Source organism: Manacus vitellinus, unplaced genomic scaffold, assembly GCF_001715985.3.
Source record: "Manacus vitellinus isolate BGI_N305 unplaced genomic scaffold, ASM171598v3 scaffold_10_pilon, whole genome shotgun sequence".
Lineage (NCBI taxonomy): Eukaryota > Metazoa > Chordata > Aves > Passeriformes > Pipridae > Manacus > Manacus vitellinus.
Genome location: NW_021938838.1, coordinates 4925870 through 4940809, shown reverse-complemented (window position 1 = coordinate 4940809; position 14940 = coordinate 4925870). Strand labels below are relative to the sequence as shown.

General features: G+C 42.5%; 1 protein-coding gene across 2 annotated transcripts in view; it reads right to left on the bottom strand.

The window, feature by feature from the left end:
* Positions 1–14100, bottom strand: part of PLCG2 (phospholipase C gamma 2) — a 52627-nt gene extending 38527 nt beyond the window's left edge. The window contains exons 1-3 of one of the 2 annotated variants that reach the window (XM_018083787.2): positions 14058–14100; positions 8602–8835; positions 702–842 (exon numbers count right to left, since the gene is read on the bottom strand). In XM_018083787.2, the coding sequence (XP_017939276.1) occupies positions 702–842; positions 8602–8797 (337 nt within the window). In that variant the 5' untranslated portion in view covers positions 8798–8835; positions 14058–14100. The remainder of the gene's footprint in view (positions 1–701; positions 843–8601; positions 8836–14057) is intronic. The other variant, XM_018083793.2, reaches the window with a different exon arrangement.
* Between the last annotated feature and the right edge of the window lie 840 nt (positions 14101–14940).

Genomic DNA, 14940 nt, shown 5'->3' with positions numbered 1-14940 from the left:
AATTTATATCCCTTTTCATTTCAAATTCTTTGGGTTTTGTGACCCTGGATAATCTCACCTGAAATAAGAAATGCCCCAACCCTTTCCACAGATACAGGATACAATGTCCCTCTGTTTCACACAGATCTCTTCCTTTTCAATTTATCATCTTAGAAATTTATTTATGGTGCCCTAGCAGATCTTTAGAAAATATTATCAGGTCACATGCACACACATAACCTAAACTAGAATTCCATTTTCTCAGATTAACCTCCAGTTGCCCAGAGGTGATAGGAAAGTTTCTATGACACAGCTGTGGTCTAACCCTTTATGGCTATTTTTTCCAGAATCATTTTGGCAGGCTTAAAATGCCAGGACAATATTCTGGCTGACAAGCTGACTTTGAAGAGGACAATGTTATCTCTGCTCTTCAGTGTAGAAAACCTTACTGGAGATATTTAACCAGCAAAAGTCTACCTTGCTAGAAATGATTGAGCAAATCAGAAATAACACTTGCACAATGCACTATTTGAAAGTGAAACATTAAAATGCAGCAGTTCACAGACAAGGAGGGCCAAGTAAAAGATCTATCTCCAGATTTTAAGCATCTGATGCACTCCTGAACTCCTGAAGTTAAAACCACAGTATCCTTTGCATTACTGTTCCATCAACGCGTTTGATTTGTTCAGTGGGAGCTTTAAAGAAGAAACAAAGAAAAGTACCTGCTAAACTTAAGGTGTTGAGGACAAACTGGGTGCCATAAAATATAGTAAAGCAGTGTTCTTCTCTGTGCCTTGCTCTGCAACGTTCAAAGTCCTTTGAATTCTTCCCTGGGCGAATTTCTTTTATTTCCATCAGATCCACTGAAAGGAAACAACAATCAGTCAGTACAACTGCAGAGCCTGAAACAGTAACATTAATAACTCAAAGCATGCCCACACATATAAAATAGCTCTATGTATAGACTTACAGGTTTGTATTGCACAAGAAATGCAAATTGCACCAGCTTGCAATCCAACAATCCAAAAGTAAATATATTACTGACTAATAGACAATGCTAGGGAAGGATTTGAAGAAGAAGAAAAATAACTTGTCGTATTTTTATTATTTCACTATCACTGTCCATGGACAACGTGCACACACATATGGTCCTTTGGGTTACAGAAGATATGATTTCACAAACAGCATTAACTCTAAGAGAGATTTCCAATTGCCATGACAACTGTTCAAAGAAGAAAAGATACAGCTTCTACCTTACCCACCTAAAAGTTACAAATCATACCATAAGCAGCTAATCTTGTCACCTAGTGCAGTCACTGGCACTTGTAAGAAAAACATTTAAAGCAGGAATATAAACAGAAAATTGAGCTTAATAATTAAAAAGTTTGTGAGTTTTCTCATGGTCAATTCCAAAGATGTCTCTCTCTGTTATTTAACATAAACTGCTGTATCACTTTCAGCTTGCTGCTCTCTAGAGAACACAGGTACACATCAGAGCACAGCAGAACAGGAACACTGCACAGGCACGCACTTTCCCAAGTCACACACTTTCCCTTTTTGTCAAACCTTTGTTACAAGGCCTGCACAGCAGGAGCAAGACAGCACTGAAATAGAAATATGTGCACTCTCAAGATAAGATACTTATTAGAAAACTGAGGAAGTGGTTTTGTTCTGCCTGTGGACCAGACAAATAAACAGCTCTTCCCACTTGTGGACAGTCTTGTCTTACGAGCTACAGGATGAAGTGCGAAGAAAAACATTTCATGGCTGCTCTTGAAATGTGTTTATCAGACTCAGCAAGATCCAAGGAAAACAGCTGAGGGTTTCTGTCCATGCAATTAAGAATAACACAGCATAAAACCCCTGTTTTAAATGAGCACCTCATCAGTAACAGAAGACAGTTAATAACACAATGAAACAGCAACAGAGGGTGAGCCGAACAATGGGTAAAGCTTCAGCCTGTTGTAATGCTGCATTTCTATGATGCCAACATGGGAAGGAGAGACAAGTAAGGAAGTTCATCAACAAAATCCTGATAATGAAACATTAACTCATCTTGGAAGCAAAGTATCCCAGGCCAAACTTTCCACCATACTCCTTTCTCTCAGTCATTAAACAACTTCTTTTGGGAAAACGAGACCTCAAAGGTTAACATGAACTAATCAGAGGACACAAACATCTTTCTTAAACTCTTTTCTCCAAGCATCAAGGTAAAGTTTTAAATGTCTCAACCTTCGTGTCTCAGCCACCCTCTCAAACCACGTAAACATCTCCTAAGATCTGCATATTGGCCAAGGGCCTTAAATTTAGAGGCAAACTTCTAAAATAAATTCATGCTGCAGCTATAAATGACCAAGAACCAAAAGCTCCTAACGATGACTGATCCCCTTACCATCCAGAGGCTCTCTTAGACCCCTAGTGAGGTATCCAAATTACCATCCTAAATGCCACCATCCGAAAAAGTTGATCTTAGCCCACCAACTCACGTTAATATCAGCAGAGAACACACTTTTAACTTCAAAGTGACTCCTTTCAGACTCCTATAAACTCCCACACATGAACACCACAACACGAAGCCCCCCTCGAAGTACGAACTACGAGCAGCGATAAAGCAGATTTCACAACCTGCACTGCTGTTGTCATTTCCAGGGGCTGTTACCTCACACTGACCTCTGAAATAATAAAAAACTTACTCAATGCCTCCCCTCAGTTACACACACTCACTACAGTTCTCCTTGCCTTAAGGCCTTTCAACCCTGCCATGCCATTCTCCTGCATGAACGTGTGTGCATACACATTGAGGCACAAGGATTTTTGTGTGCACAGGCACATTATTGCTTCTCCAGCTGGTCTCTGAAAAAGAGATCACTATGCCCTAGTTGCTAAACATTCAGAAGATTAGAGGAACGGTTCAGCAAGAGAACAAAACAGGGGGAAGAGGAGGAGAGAGAAAGATTTACATAAAACCCACTCAAATTCAAAATTTTACATTCCTCTACTTTTCTGGCAACATATTAAATACATTCTATCAAAGTCTGGCAAGATAGTACTACATTTGCTTAAATAATAAATGAAGCAAAGATATAATACATATTACACTTGCAGAAAATGAATAGAAACTACCTGTATAACCTTAATTACATTTTATAGTGCCATTTAGCATGTATTATTCTATCTCATTGAAAGAAAAGCCAAGGCAGAAAATCGGAGAGAGAAAAGAGAAACATGCACATCAAGCATAAATTCTGGTCTCACACTAAGCTCCATGGTCTTCCCAGGTAGTCTGGAGTTACCTGGCCCCTTCCACATGATGCCCATGAACTCCAGTGGCTGATCCCAACTGAACCGAGAAAGGAACAGGCCAGGAAAAGCTACAACATGTTTCAGACTCAGATTAGTAAATCAACTGTACCAACTTAGCTGTTACACACTTATTGTGAACTTTTTATAGCACAATCTGTCACTGAACAAGTAAAATGTAACTTCATGCCTGTGCCAGAACTACAAGCACAGCACTTCAGACACTCTTATTTTGTGCTGCCTTCAAGCACTGAGCCTTCCTCCTCCTCCTCCTCCTCCTCAATGCCACGTGCAAATTGCAGACATACCCTGGCCTGGCTTCACAGACACATATTCCTGGGGCCTGATACACCCAAAAAAAGCATAGACCTGAACATATGCAGCTTGCAGTGTCAGATCAAATCCGATACATTTGCAGGGGCAATTTCCACAAAAAAGTGAAAGAAGATGAATGCATTTCCCAAGGAAACACAAACCAAAGTATGCCCTGTAGGGAAGTTGACTCACACCCAGCCAGACATGGACACTCCCAACACATTCAGTCCCCAGCCAAATAGTTTGAAGAAGTCTAGTGCCACTCTAAAACCCACAACACTAGTTTACATTTCATCCATTCCTTCATGTGGTTATTTCCCCAGGTTGAAAGGATCTCCTTGGCAGCCTCATCAGTCACTGATTTATTCTGACAACTCCCTCAAGCAACTCTTTAACAAGACTGGACTCCAAGGCACCTTCAATTATCATCCTGTCTCAGGCTCTGATCTGGATGTCCAGTATTCCTGGCAGTTCAGAGCCTGAAGCTTCTGAACTTCAGCTGCTGCTGCTGTGTGTTCTTTGGTAAATCAGTTAATTCAATGGATCATTACCCTACTACATAGCTACTTTCCAAAGACTGCACAGATTAATTGCTCAATGCCTTCCAGGGCACCTGCTGGAGCTCTTTTACTGCCATGAATTTCACAATAAACTTTTGATCTTCCACATCTCCACTGATCTCCACTCCAATAACCTGGTAGCAGTGATCACATTCAGTCACACTCTCGGAGGTAGGAATTCCTGTTACATTTCCTTCAGTCACACTTAGAGGTAGAGGGTAAAACAGAACTTGGATTTCACTACAGCAGGTGCTGTGCAAGCTGAGCAGAAGACAAGACATAAGGTAAGCACAGGTAGAAAACTGTGTGAAGAGGAGAACTGAAAAGAACATTATGCTATTGTACACAACAACACTGTGCTCATCCCAGATGGAGAGAACAAACCAGCACTGCTATTTAAAGGAAGAAGTTCTGCCTCTGTCTGCCCTGTGATCCCCCACTAGCCACCTCTGGTTGGGAGAACAATCATTCAGCACCCAGATTAGGGAACAGCCCCTGCTGAAAACCAGTCAGTGCCAACAGCAGAGCACCTTCTGTGAGCTGCAAGTGCCCATGTAAATTCACTGCAGGAAGGCAAATTTGCACAGATCACCTTTGGCTGAGTCCGGTAATTTTAGGCTGGAAAGACAGGCAGACTGTTTATAAACGAGTAAGTCAAAAAACCTTAGAGACTGTCAACCTAGCAAGGTATCCTTGATAGCAAAGTCTTGATTAATTAACAGTGTAGAAGTTCACCCAAGTCTACCATTATGGACTACAGAGTCCTCTAAGAGAACACTCCTGATTCAAAGCCTAAATTCTCCAGGAGTCCTTCAGTGTCTGTGGCCACAAATGATGCTTGGATCAGAGCTCAGTAATGCACTTAATGAAGGAGAAGAAAAAGCCTACAGAAAGATTCAGAGGAGGCTTATGGACTCAGAAATCATTCTGTGAGCATTATTTCAGTAAGTCTCAAAAGGTTAAAGGGAAATTACTGGCAATGTTTCAGAGAAGAAAATAAGGGACTGTGATCACCCAGGTGCTGTGCACTGAGACATGGGATGGGCATTCTCTCCATGAATATATTTGCATTTTCATGTGTATGTATGCATAGCAACATTCCACACTGAAGAACCAGATTTCAGAATACTTTTCTTTTTCCCAACAATTTGCATTACAAAATATTTCAAAGAAGATTTCATTTTAGAAACTGCCCTCTTCAACACAGGCTATGTGCAAATGAGCACCCAGTGAATGAAAAACGCCTTTAGTATCCTTTGGCAAATGTACTTCACGGTGGTTAGTGAGGACAATGGCTCTGCTCTCACTTCTGCAGAATTAAATATTAACTACACAAGGTGTGTTTTAACAGCCTCCTTTATTCAGAGCAGCAATGGAACACGAATATTGTGTGATTCTAGAGGAACAAGTTGAGGCTCCTCTCAGAGAACAAAGTCACAAGAAAGCAGAAAGCAGCACGGCAGTATAGATGTGGTAGGGAAAGTAATTCAGCTCATACAAACAAAGATGTTTACTGAAACATTCAGTGGCTCAAGAAGTCATTACAGATAAGCCACAAAATGATCTGAAAACACAGTCACAAGGATGAAACAGTGTGGTGCACCTTGAGAAAGCACCCGTGAGTACCTTTCCAAGGGTCCTCTGGGGATTTAGCTTTAGAGAAGTGCACCTTTTAAACCCCCAGGGTTTTATGTAATCAGGTCACACAGAGCTGTCACCTACAGCAACAACAAATTACCATTAAATTTATAACTTCTCACTGGATTGCTCAGCAGAGCAACGTGTTACAGTCCTTCCCAGTTTGAGCTCTGAATTCAAGAGGCCGTACATCTCAAATGGCTGTTGGCTTCATATTGAAAATTAGAAGGCACCTCCACAAATGACATAAGAATAAGGTACAATTTACATATATGCCCATAAAAGTTTACATTCTGCTCTATGCAACAAAACCAAATCAAACCATTGCTGTGTCAACCTGACTTTGGGGAAAGTGTACTGGAGTACCTCCATCTCACACTCACTTTGACCAGCCACTGCAGGGGTATCAGGCCTGTGAAGTTCATTCCATCCCCATTTTGCTGGTTGGCCATGACAGGAAGTCTGGTTGTTGTAAGTGAGCATTAGACATTGCAGAACTGAGCTGCTAAAAGGAACAAATTATTTGAAAAAGAGCTACAAGCTACACATGCTCATTTTTTCATTTGACCACAGAAACCAAGCTCTAAATATTCATCTGAAGACTTACAATGATTCCCTGGGTAACAACTGAAACACAAGCATTTCAAAACACAGGGAAAAAGGTGAATTTTAATGTTCCTTTGTGAAGATACTCCACAAAGAGCAAGAAGTGGATTCACTCTTCCAGTGACATACTGTTCTTTAAAAGTATCCAAAAGACAGAAAACAAATGACAGAATAGAGACTCGGGTTTTTCAATTTATTACTCTAAGTCTGAAACAGTAAGGAAATTCAGACAGAAATTCTGGAAGCAGTAAGGAAAAATAAAAGTCACTACTAGAAAGCAGCAAGATCAAGTCTAACATTCAAGCCAAATGAAGCTCTCATTTCACACTCCTTGGCAGAATATGTAGATACTCATCACTTCTCCCAGAGAGGTACTGACCTGTAAATGTTTATACCATCTTCTCCAATGGGAAAAAAATTCAGTTTTCCACCACAGAGGAAATTTACATTGGCATTAACAATTCAGCTGATTAAAGGATTAGCTGCTTAATGTATGGGGGAAAAAATCTATGTTTGAGAACGTAAGCCAAAAGTCTCTTAGGTGTTAGTTTTTTAAGTTTCCCAATGCATCTGACAGCCAAAAGGATGCATGGAACCATCTCCACTTCTCAGCAGGAAGAAAATCTCAAGTGAACTTAACAACCTATCTCTTCCCTTTTCTCTTTCAACCTTACCTGTAATCTGAAAACTTGGTCTACGTACAGAAAAAGCAGTTTAACAGTTCATGTATTATATAACTTTTACTAAACATGGCCCTCTGATATTTTAAACCTACTTCTTGTTTTGTGCTTGCACAACTAAATCATCACTAGATATTTTTATTCTTGAGTCTTTTGCAATAAATAAAGAACATAAAAAAATAGGTGATCTTTCTTTTCTAAATATTAAGGGAATAAAATATGATTGATTATATTGTTTTACAAAAGCAGGTCTCCTCTATGTGTGGCAAAAAAAAAAAAAAAGAAATTCCTAGGTCATCAAAACAAGAGAAATCATCTTATGTCCTCAAACAGAATCTTCCTTGAAATAAGCATGCTTGTATTGCAGAGAATCACACACTTGCACATTCATGGAAGGCACCACAGATTTCTCACAGTATAAACTCTCCTGGCTGTGAATCATCCCTTCACTCACAGATTCATGGAAGAATATGCAGAAACTCGCATATTTTCCAATGACTAATCAAATTCTACTCACCACGAACTTTCCCTTAATAATTGTCCTTAAAGCACTTTGCATCTGATAAAGAAGGAAATATCCATTACAGATCAGCTTCCTGGAGATTTACACTTTGCCACCTATTTGCTTAAGTACCATAACCTCTTTATTCACGTGCATATAAATGCATATACCACGACACAAGGAAATTTGGGAGCCCTTATTTGGTACTACTGTAATGTCCTCTTGGTCACCAAGCCCCAGGTGCCAGTCACACAGACTCTTAGCAGAGTCCTGGCCAGCTCTTCTCACCCTTGGCCACCTTTTCCTTCCCCTTTGCCTTTCACTGCTGTCCAGCAGTTCCCTCCACTGCCATCCCCACTATGACAGAACATACAAAACAATGGGAAAAAAATTTAAAAAACAACAAACAAACCCCACACAGCTCCTCAAGGGAAAGACATCTGTCATCAGAAGTTAAACCAATCTTTTGGCACTCATGACTTAGGCAACTTGGGACCAACAGTCCTGAGATTCCACAAGCAATCTCATAGTAAACCTTAGGGCATCTTTAACAGTTTAAAATAAGGATAATGCAGGACACAAAGAAATGCCAATAAGTAAAAGGCAGAAGAAAATGCTCCGACATTTTGTAGCCAGCACCTACCAGGATTTCCCTCAGTGACCTTAAGAGCTACAAGGGCATCTAAAATGTCTCCATGCAGAGAACAAGAGCGAGATGACTAAAAGAAGCCCAAGCATGGGTGAGCACAGGCACATCTAGCTCAGAGCTGCTTCCTTCAGCTATTTGCATAGCTCTCTGCAGGCCTCCCTAAGGAAGCACATGGTGCTGGCATTCATTTTAATACACTACTGAGAAAATTCTTCGTCTACTTTGCAACAATTCAGAATACTCTCAGCAAATTACCAAACTCTTTTCAGCCAGAAGCTTCATCATGTTACCACAGGCTCATTAAATTAATATTTGACAAGTACATCCATTCACTATTAACTCCAAGTTCAGGTACACTTTGCAAATACTCACAGACACCTTCAATCTTGTCAGCTGTCTTGCTCCATGCAACCTGCCTGGTTTCCATTATGACTTGAATAGTCCTTCTTTCTGGGCTACTCTTTTTAAGACTGAATATTGTCATAACAGTTCCCAGCTCCAAAGTCCTTTTGATCTGGCTTTTCTCATACTCCGGCAGCACTCCATAGTTTATACTCTTTCTGGGCATTTTTTCTTTTTAATCAAACTTTTATGGTTTTCAGTGTCCTGAAAAGAAAAAAAAAAAAAGGGAGAAAATTCAATATTTAAAACAACATTTTCATTTCTTTAAAAATAACATTTGTGTAAGTTAGATACCCAATGGAGACTCTTGCCCATGCAAATGCAAGGCAGGTACATGGCCAATATTGACAGCATCCTTGCTGTTCTCTCCTGAAAGCAAGTACAAACCCTCACTCCTAACACAGACTTACATCTCTAAAGTCTCCACATTAGGACAGGAAAAAAGCAGAAAAACAAAAACAACAACAAAAATCCCCTAACCAAATCAAACAAACAAACAAAGAAAAGGAAAGAAATACCAATTTGCAGGAAACACCAAATTTAAGAATAAGTATTACAGACAAAGGAACAAAAAACAAAACACAGTGAACACAAACTACTGAAAAGAAAAAAAAAACAGTACCTGGATCATAACAAATAAAACCTAAATAAAACTAAAGAACACATCAGAAACATGAAAAAAAAAAGTGTTCAAACTCGAGCAGAACTGTGCTAAGAACCTCTCTTAAAGGAGCAACATTTGGTTTCTCTGTAACATTTTCTGCCACATTTCCTAGACCTTCTCCTACCTAAAAAATAATGTAAATACAATTATGCTGCACAAATTCCTATGGCAGTTTATTTCACTTACCAAACCTCCAACTTTTTTGACAGTATGACTGGTGGCCAAGGAAGGATTACTTTCTGGGATGGTTATACAAGTAACTTCTGATTAGACAAGCAAAAACAGTACCTAGTGCAAGCATGAATAGAATCCTTTTTCGTAGTACCTAGCAGGGTTTCCGTGTATCACTTACAAATTATAGATGCACATCAAATATAAAATGTAAGCATTACACACCACATATTCTGTCCAAATGCACTTTTACCCCCTCAAAGCACTAAGCAGCAAGAATGCACCTCTGAAGCCTCCAAGTAGCAATATTGGGTTTTCCCCACAAAATGGCAAGTGTCACTGGTAGGTCCAAAGAGATACTTCCTTAAACAAAGTTCCAACCCTGACTATATTTACCTTGATTTGATGACTTTGGGAGTCTCTGAAGACATCAAAAAATGTGCACTTTGATCCTACTTTGATTCTACCAAACTCCTTCCAAGCATCAGATCTGTTTTATTTGTTCTATACAACGGGACACCTTTGTTCACAGACTCTCTAATTGATACAGAGACAAAAGAAACTTAAAAGAAATCACCATTTCTACAGGAATTTCCTTATTGTTTTAGGGCATTTGTAGAATTATGTTCCATAAAAACCTCATTAGTTCTATGTAAGGTGGAATTTAAAACTTCTCATTCTTGAAACTTATACTACTCCAAGAAATATGTGGAAATCCATCTTGTCCTACGTACTGACAACCTAGATATTAACATGAGAAAAGGAGATATATGCAACAGATTTGAATCATACTCTTTCTACTTTTCCAGGATTACTTTTTTTTATATTCCCAATGCTTTCTTCCAATAACCAAAATGCTGCCCCCAGGTGAACTGCAGTAGGTTTGCTCTTCTTGCATCAGTTTGCTGCCTGAAGAGACCTCTAAAATCTGAGAAGCCTCACAGGTTCTGCTGTCAGTGTTACTGTCTTCTTGATATTACATCAGGAAGAGCGAGGATGATTGAAGCCTGGCAATCCAATGACGAGATAGCACAAGAAATAATTATATCAGCTGGCATAAACTCTTGCACTATATTAGATTTTAAACCTGTATGAGAGCTATATGAGAATTTAAACCAGGTAACTGTCCTTTTGGGAACTGTAGTGAGGAGAAAACATGAGTAAATACCAACACTGAAACAAATGTTGGCTACATCTGAAAAGTCTCAGTTTATGCACTTCTAAAACTTCATGGCTGAGTTTCTCCTGCACAGTCTTCTTTTTCTTACCCATGTGATATTTGTGTGCACACACTTGGGACACCAAACAGCCAAAAGACAGATGTGTACACAGCAGATCTTGCAAATATTACCAAGCTTCTGTGCTCTGGTCTCCCTCACCTCATTGCCTCAAACAGCTAATTACAAGCCTGATTACTCCTCGGTGAGATTACTTACAAACAGGGTGCTCTGGAACCTGCTCTTTCATCCATGAATATCATTTGCACACAATTTGCAGGGGCTGCTGCCACACAGTTCCCAGCCATCCTCCTTAAGCTCATCCTTGAGCAGGGCAGGTTTAAAGAGCTCTGTGCACATGCAGCCACCAGGCACAGCATCTCCCGCGGTTCTCTCCCCCTCTCCTCAGTCCACTCCTCTCCCTCACAGGCAGTTTCAGTTTCCGCGTTGATGGCTAATTCGACCATGGCACTTCTCGCTTCCCTTTCGTAACTTCTTCCAGCCCTCCTCCCCCTCACCCCGTGCACTGTCTCCTGACCTGTCCCTCGCTACCGAGCGCCCTTTTCTGCTCCCTCTCATTAAAGCCACTAATCTGCCTTTCAACATCGCGTCACCAGCTGCTTCCAGTGCAACCTGACTTCGAAGTTGTCTGGGCAATCTTTCCAATCCCTTTTTAAATTCGACCACTTCAAAAAAAAAAAATTATTTTTATTTTTTTTTTGTAAACTAAGAGAGAAGCCACAACAGTCCCTTTATAGCTGCAGGGCGGCCTCTTCTGCACTGCCCCTCGTGAATCTGAAGTGCTCCACAGCAGGAATCATCTCACACCACGTTCTGCAAAACATTATACACATTATGTGGGGTTTTATACCAGCAACGTTGTTATGGTAATAAAAAAATGGAGTATTCTTTCCTTATAATACTGAAAATATATATATACTCCAGTGCAACAACTCAGAGGGAGTGAACAATTTAAGTATCGTAAGCAACAGCAGATTTTTATGGTTTAGCCATAATGTAACTGATCCTTTCAGACTCCATGGAACTAATCAGAGAATCATCTGAACTATCACAGGTTTGCACATAACAAGACAACCGTAGTCATCTTGTCTTGCTGCAATGACTGGTATTAACAAGAATTGAAAGGAGGGGAAAACAAAAAAAATAAATTAAAATCTTTGTACAGTGTCTGTTTTTCCAACAAATAAAAGAAACCCCATCTTCTTTGCTCTTTTCATTAAGAATTGTAATAAAACGAATATGCTGCGATTTGGAACAAGGTTTAACCATTTTAGTAACACTTCACTGTAATACCAAATACCTGAACTTTTAAATTAGCACAGTTTTTTAGGAGACTGTAGAGAAATATACATCAGCTCTGCCTTTTACACTACAAGGTGTAGCTGTAAAATGAAACATGACTTAGAACAATAAGAAAAGGAGTTTCTAAGTACAGCTATTTAATAAAAGGCAATGCAGCAGGTTTTTTGAGAGATAAGTCCTTCAGTACAAAGGAACTGCCTTTCCGAAGTGGCTTCTTAAACAGTTTCCGCTGAATAGAATATACTGGACTTCCTCTTTTAAAGTAGCTCTTTCTTCCAAAACCAGAGAGAACGGTGGTTTTAGTCTAACTTGGATCCTAAGTCATAGGCCAAGTTTTTAACTTACTGTGAAACAATATTGTAGCTGAGGATACCCACTTTGTCAGAAAAGATGGAAGGAATATTGCAATATTTGACCAACCTAAATGACCACTTCTAGACTGTTCTGGTTACCTGCTCCAGTTTAAGAATAACATCATAGAATGCTGCCTAAGAGTAAAGGAACTAACATAAGCCCTTGGCTTTAGACCTAACCTTTAAAACATGTCTTACCAACAGGTGCCCCTCACCTCCCTACACCCATGACTGCACAACTATTTGAATTAACAATATTTCTACCCATTCATGCAGCAGAATTTCATAATGACCCTCATCACCTGGATGCCTCTAGCCCAGCAGAGTGTGAACTACAAGATGCTGTATGCAATAGAAGCTTTACTGCTCTTCTACTGCAAAGTTACTGAAGCCTAAAGTAGAAAGGTCCAGCACCACTTACAGGATTCAACAAGTGAGTTAATAATCACAGAAGCATGCCATAAGCTCTAGACACAGACACCAATCCATGACTCTTTCCCTTTGACTGCAGGAACTACAGGAGTTAAATTTTGAAGGTGTCCTGTACCATATGCAGAACTGGGACCACTTGTTATTGTTTGTGTAAGAGCTGTTTTGACACTTTTTAGTTGAAAAGCCTGACTGATTTGGACTGAAAAGTCTAAAAGACTCACTGCAAGTAACCAAGTGAACATGGACATGAAAAAAACAAACTACTTAATCTATCCAAAAACCTGTATATTTAGTTTTTCATTACAGTACTTCAGACTTTCAGAAATAAACCCTTCTTATCTGAAGATCAGTCTACAGCTCCTAACTTTCTTTGCAATAACAGAAAGTGAGGAATAACTGTAGTAAAGGCAAACTATAATTGTACAAGCTAGCAAAGAACATCTCAGATAAGCACTAATGAATCCATACTCTGTTGTAATTTCACCAGTATGACAAAGCAGGTGCTTTCTAGGCACACAAGGTCATACAAAGTTTGACCACAGGTCAATTCCTAAGTTTCCCCATGTGCTCTGGGCACTGTAAAAGGGTTGTTGCATCCGAGCTCTGCCTTTGGACGCGTTTAGGACACCTCCTAACCCGAGCAGGCAACACTACCAGTATGGATATCCACCAGCAACACCAGCGCAGCCCCATAGCACTGATAATTAATAATAGTCAGTGTGCTGCTCTTGCGATGCAGCTGCCGCCCTGGGAGTCCTGCGGTCTGGCGATGAGCAGGGGAGGGGAACCGCAGCAAGACGGTGCCCACCTGCCCCGGCCCGGCTGGGCCCTCGCCCCGGCAGGGCTGTGCATGGCTGGGCTGCTGTCAGGGACACGCCACACTGAAGGTTTCCTTCCTTCTTCTTCCCCAGGCTGGGCTGCGGCGGAGAGCGGCCACACGCGAGGCGCCAGGCAGTGTCCCCTCCGAGCCCCCTCGGGGAGCGCCCGCACTGCCCCGTCCCTCCAGCCCAGGCACCCTCCGCCCGCGGGACGACCCTCCCTGTCCCTTCTCCCCGCGGCACGTCCCCCTCACCCCTCGCGGGCTGCCCGTCGCTCTCCCGAGGCCCGCACTCGCCCGCAGCCCCCGCCTGTCCCCGCCAGACCCTCCCTCACGCCCGGGCTCGCCGCCCCGCCCCAGCCCGCGGCACCTGCAGCCGTCGGGGCCGCGGCCGCGGCTCAGCGCGGCGGGGAGCGCCCTCCTGCGGCATCCCCCGGGGCCGCGCTCACCTGCGCGGCGGCAGCTCCGTGCGGCGGCGGGCCGTGCCGGCGGCTGCCGCTGCCGGTGCCGCCGCTGGTCCGCTGGTTCCCGCGGCGCCTCCCGGGGCTCCACTTCTGCTTCTGCCGTCACCGGGAAGGGGCGCGGCGCCTCGTGACCCCGCGGCCACCCACAGGCGCGGGCGGCCGAGGGCGCGGGGGCCCCTCAGCGCGCCGGGGACCGGCCCTGCCCTCCCGTACCTTCTCCTGCCCTCCCGTGCCCTCCCTGAGCGGCGAAGCCGGGCTGGGACTCCTCGCCCCGTTCCTCCACCTCCCCCGCCCCTGGGGCTGGTGTCGGGGCGAGCCCTTTGCAGCCACTGCCCCTCAGCCGCCCCCTTTTGCACAGGCTCTGGGTTAGACGCAGACACCGCTACCTGACACTTATCCTTTGACTGTAGGAACTGCAGGAGATAAACCTGGAAGGTGTCCTGTACCATATGCAGAACTGGGACCACTTGCCAAGCCTGCCCCTCCTGCCAGGTCGGGCTGTCCAGCTCTTAGAGTTGATGTTCTGAGCAGGAGGATTGAGCAGTACCTGGAGCTTAGGAAAAGGCTCTCAAACTTCACTGTCTTTGCAGTTATGTTGACGAGTTAAAACTGACTCTCAAGGTGATCCACTGCAGTTGTATCACAGCCACCTCAGCTTACGAGCGGGAACGCTAAAAGTATTTCCCAGGTTGGGATTCAGAAGAGTAGTGATAGGACAGGCCATGCTGCCTGGAGGTCAAGCCCTGGTACAGTCATTAAACTTGAGGTATCACTCTTGCCCTAGACCAATTTGGTAAAGCTGGGGTAAATTCCTACATCCACAGGCAGGATAACAGGGTCATCACAGGGAACAAGTCATGCCAGTTCA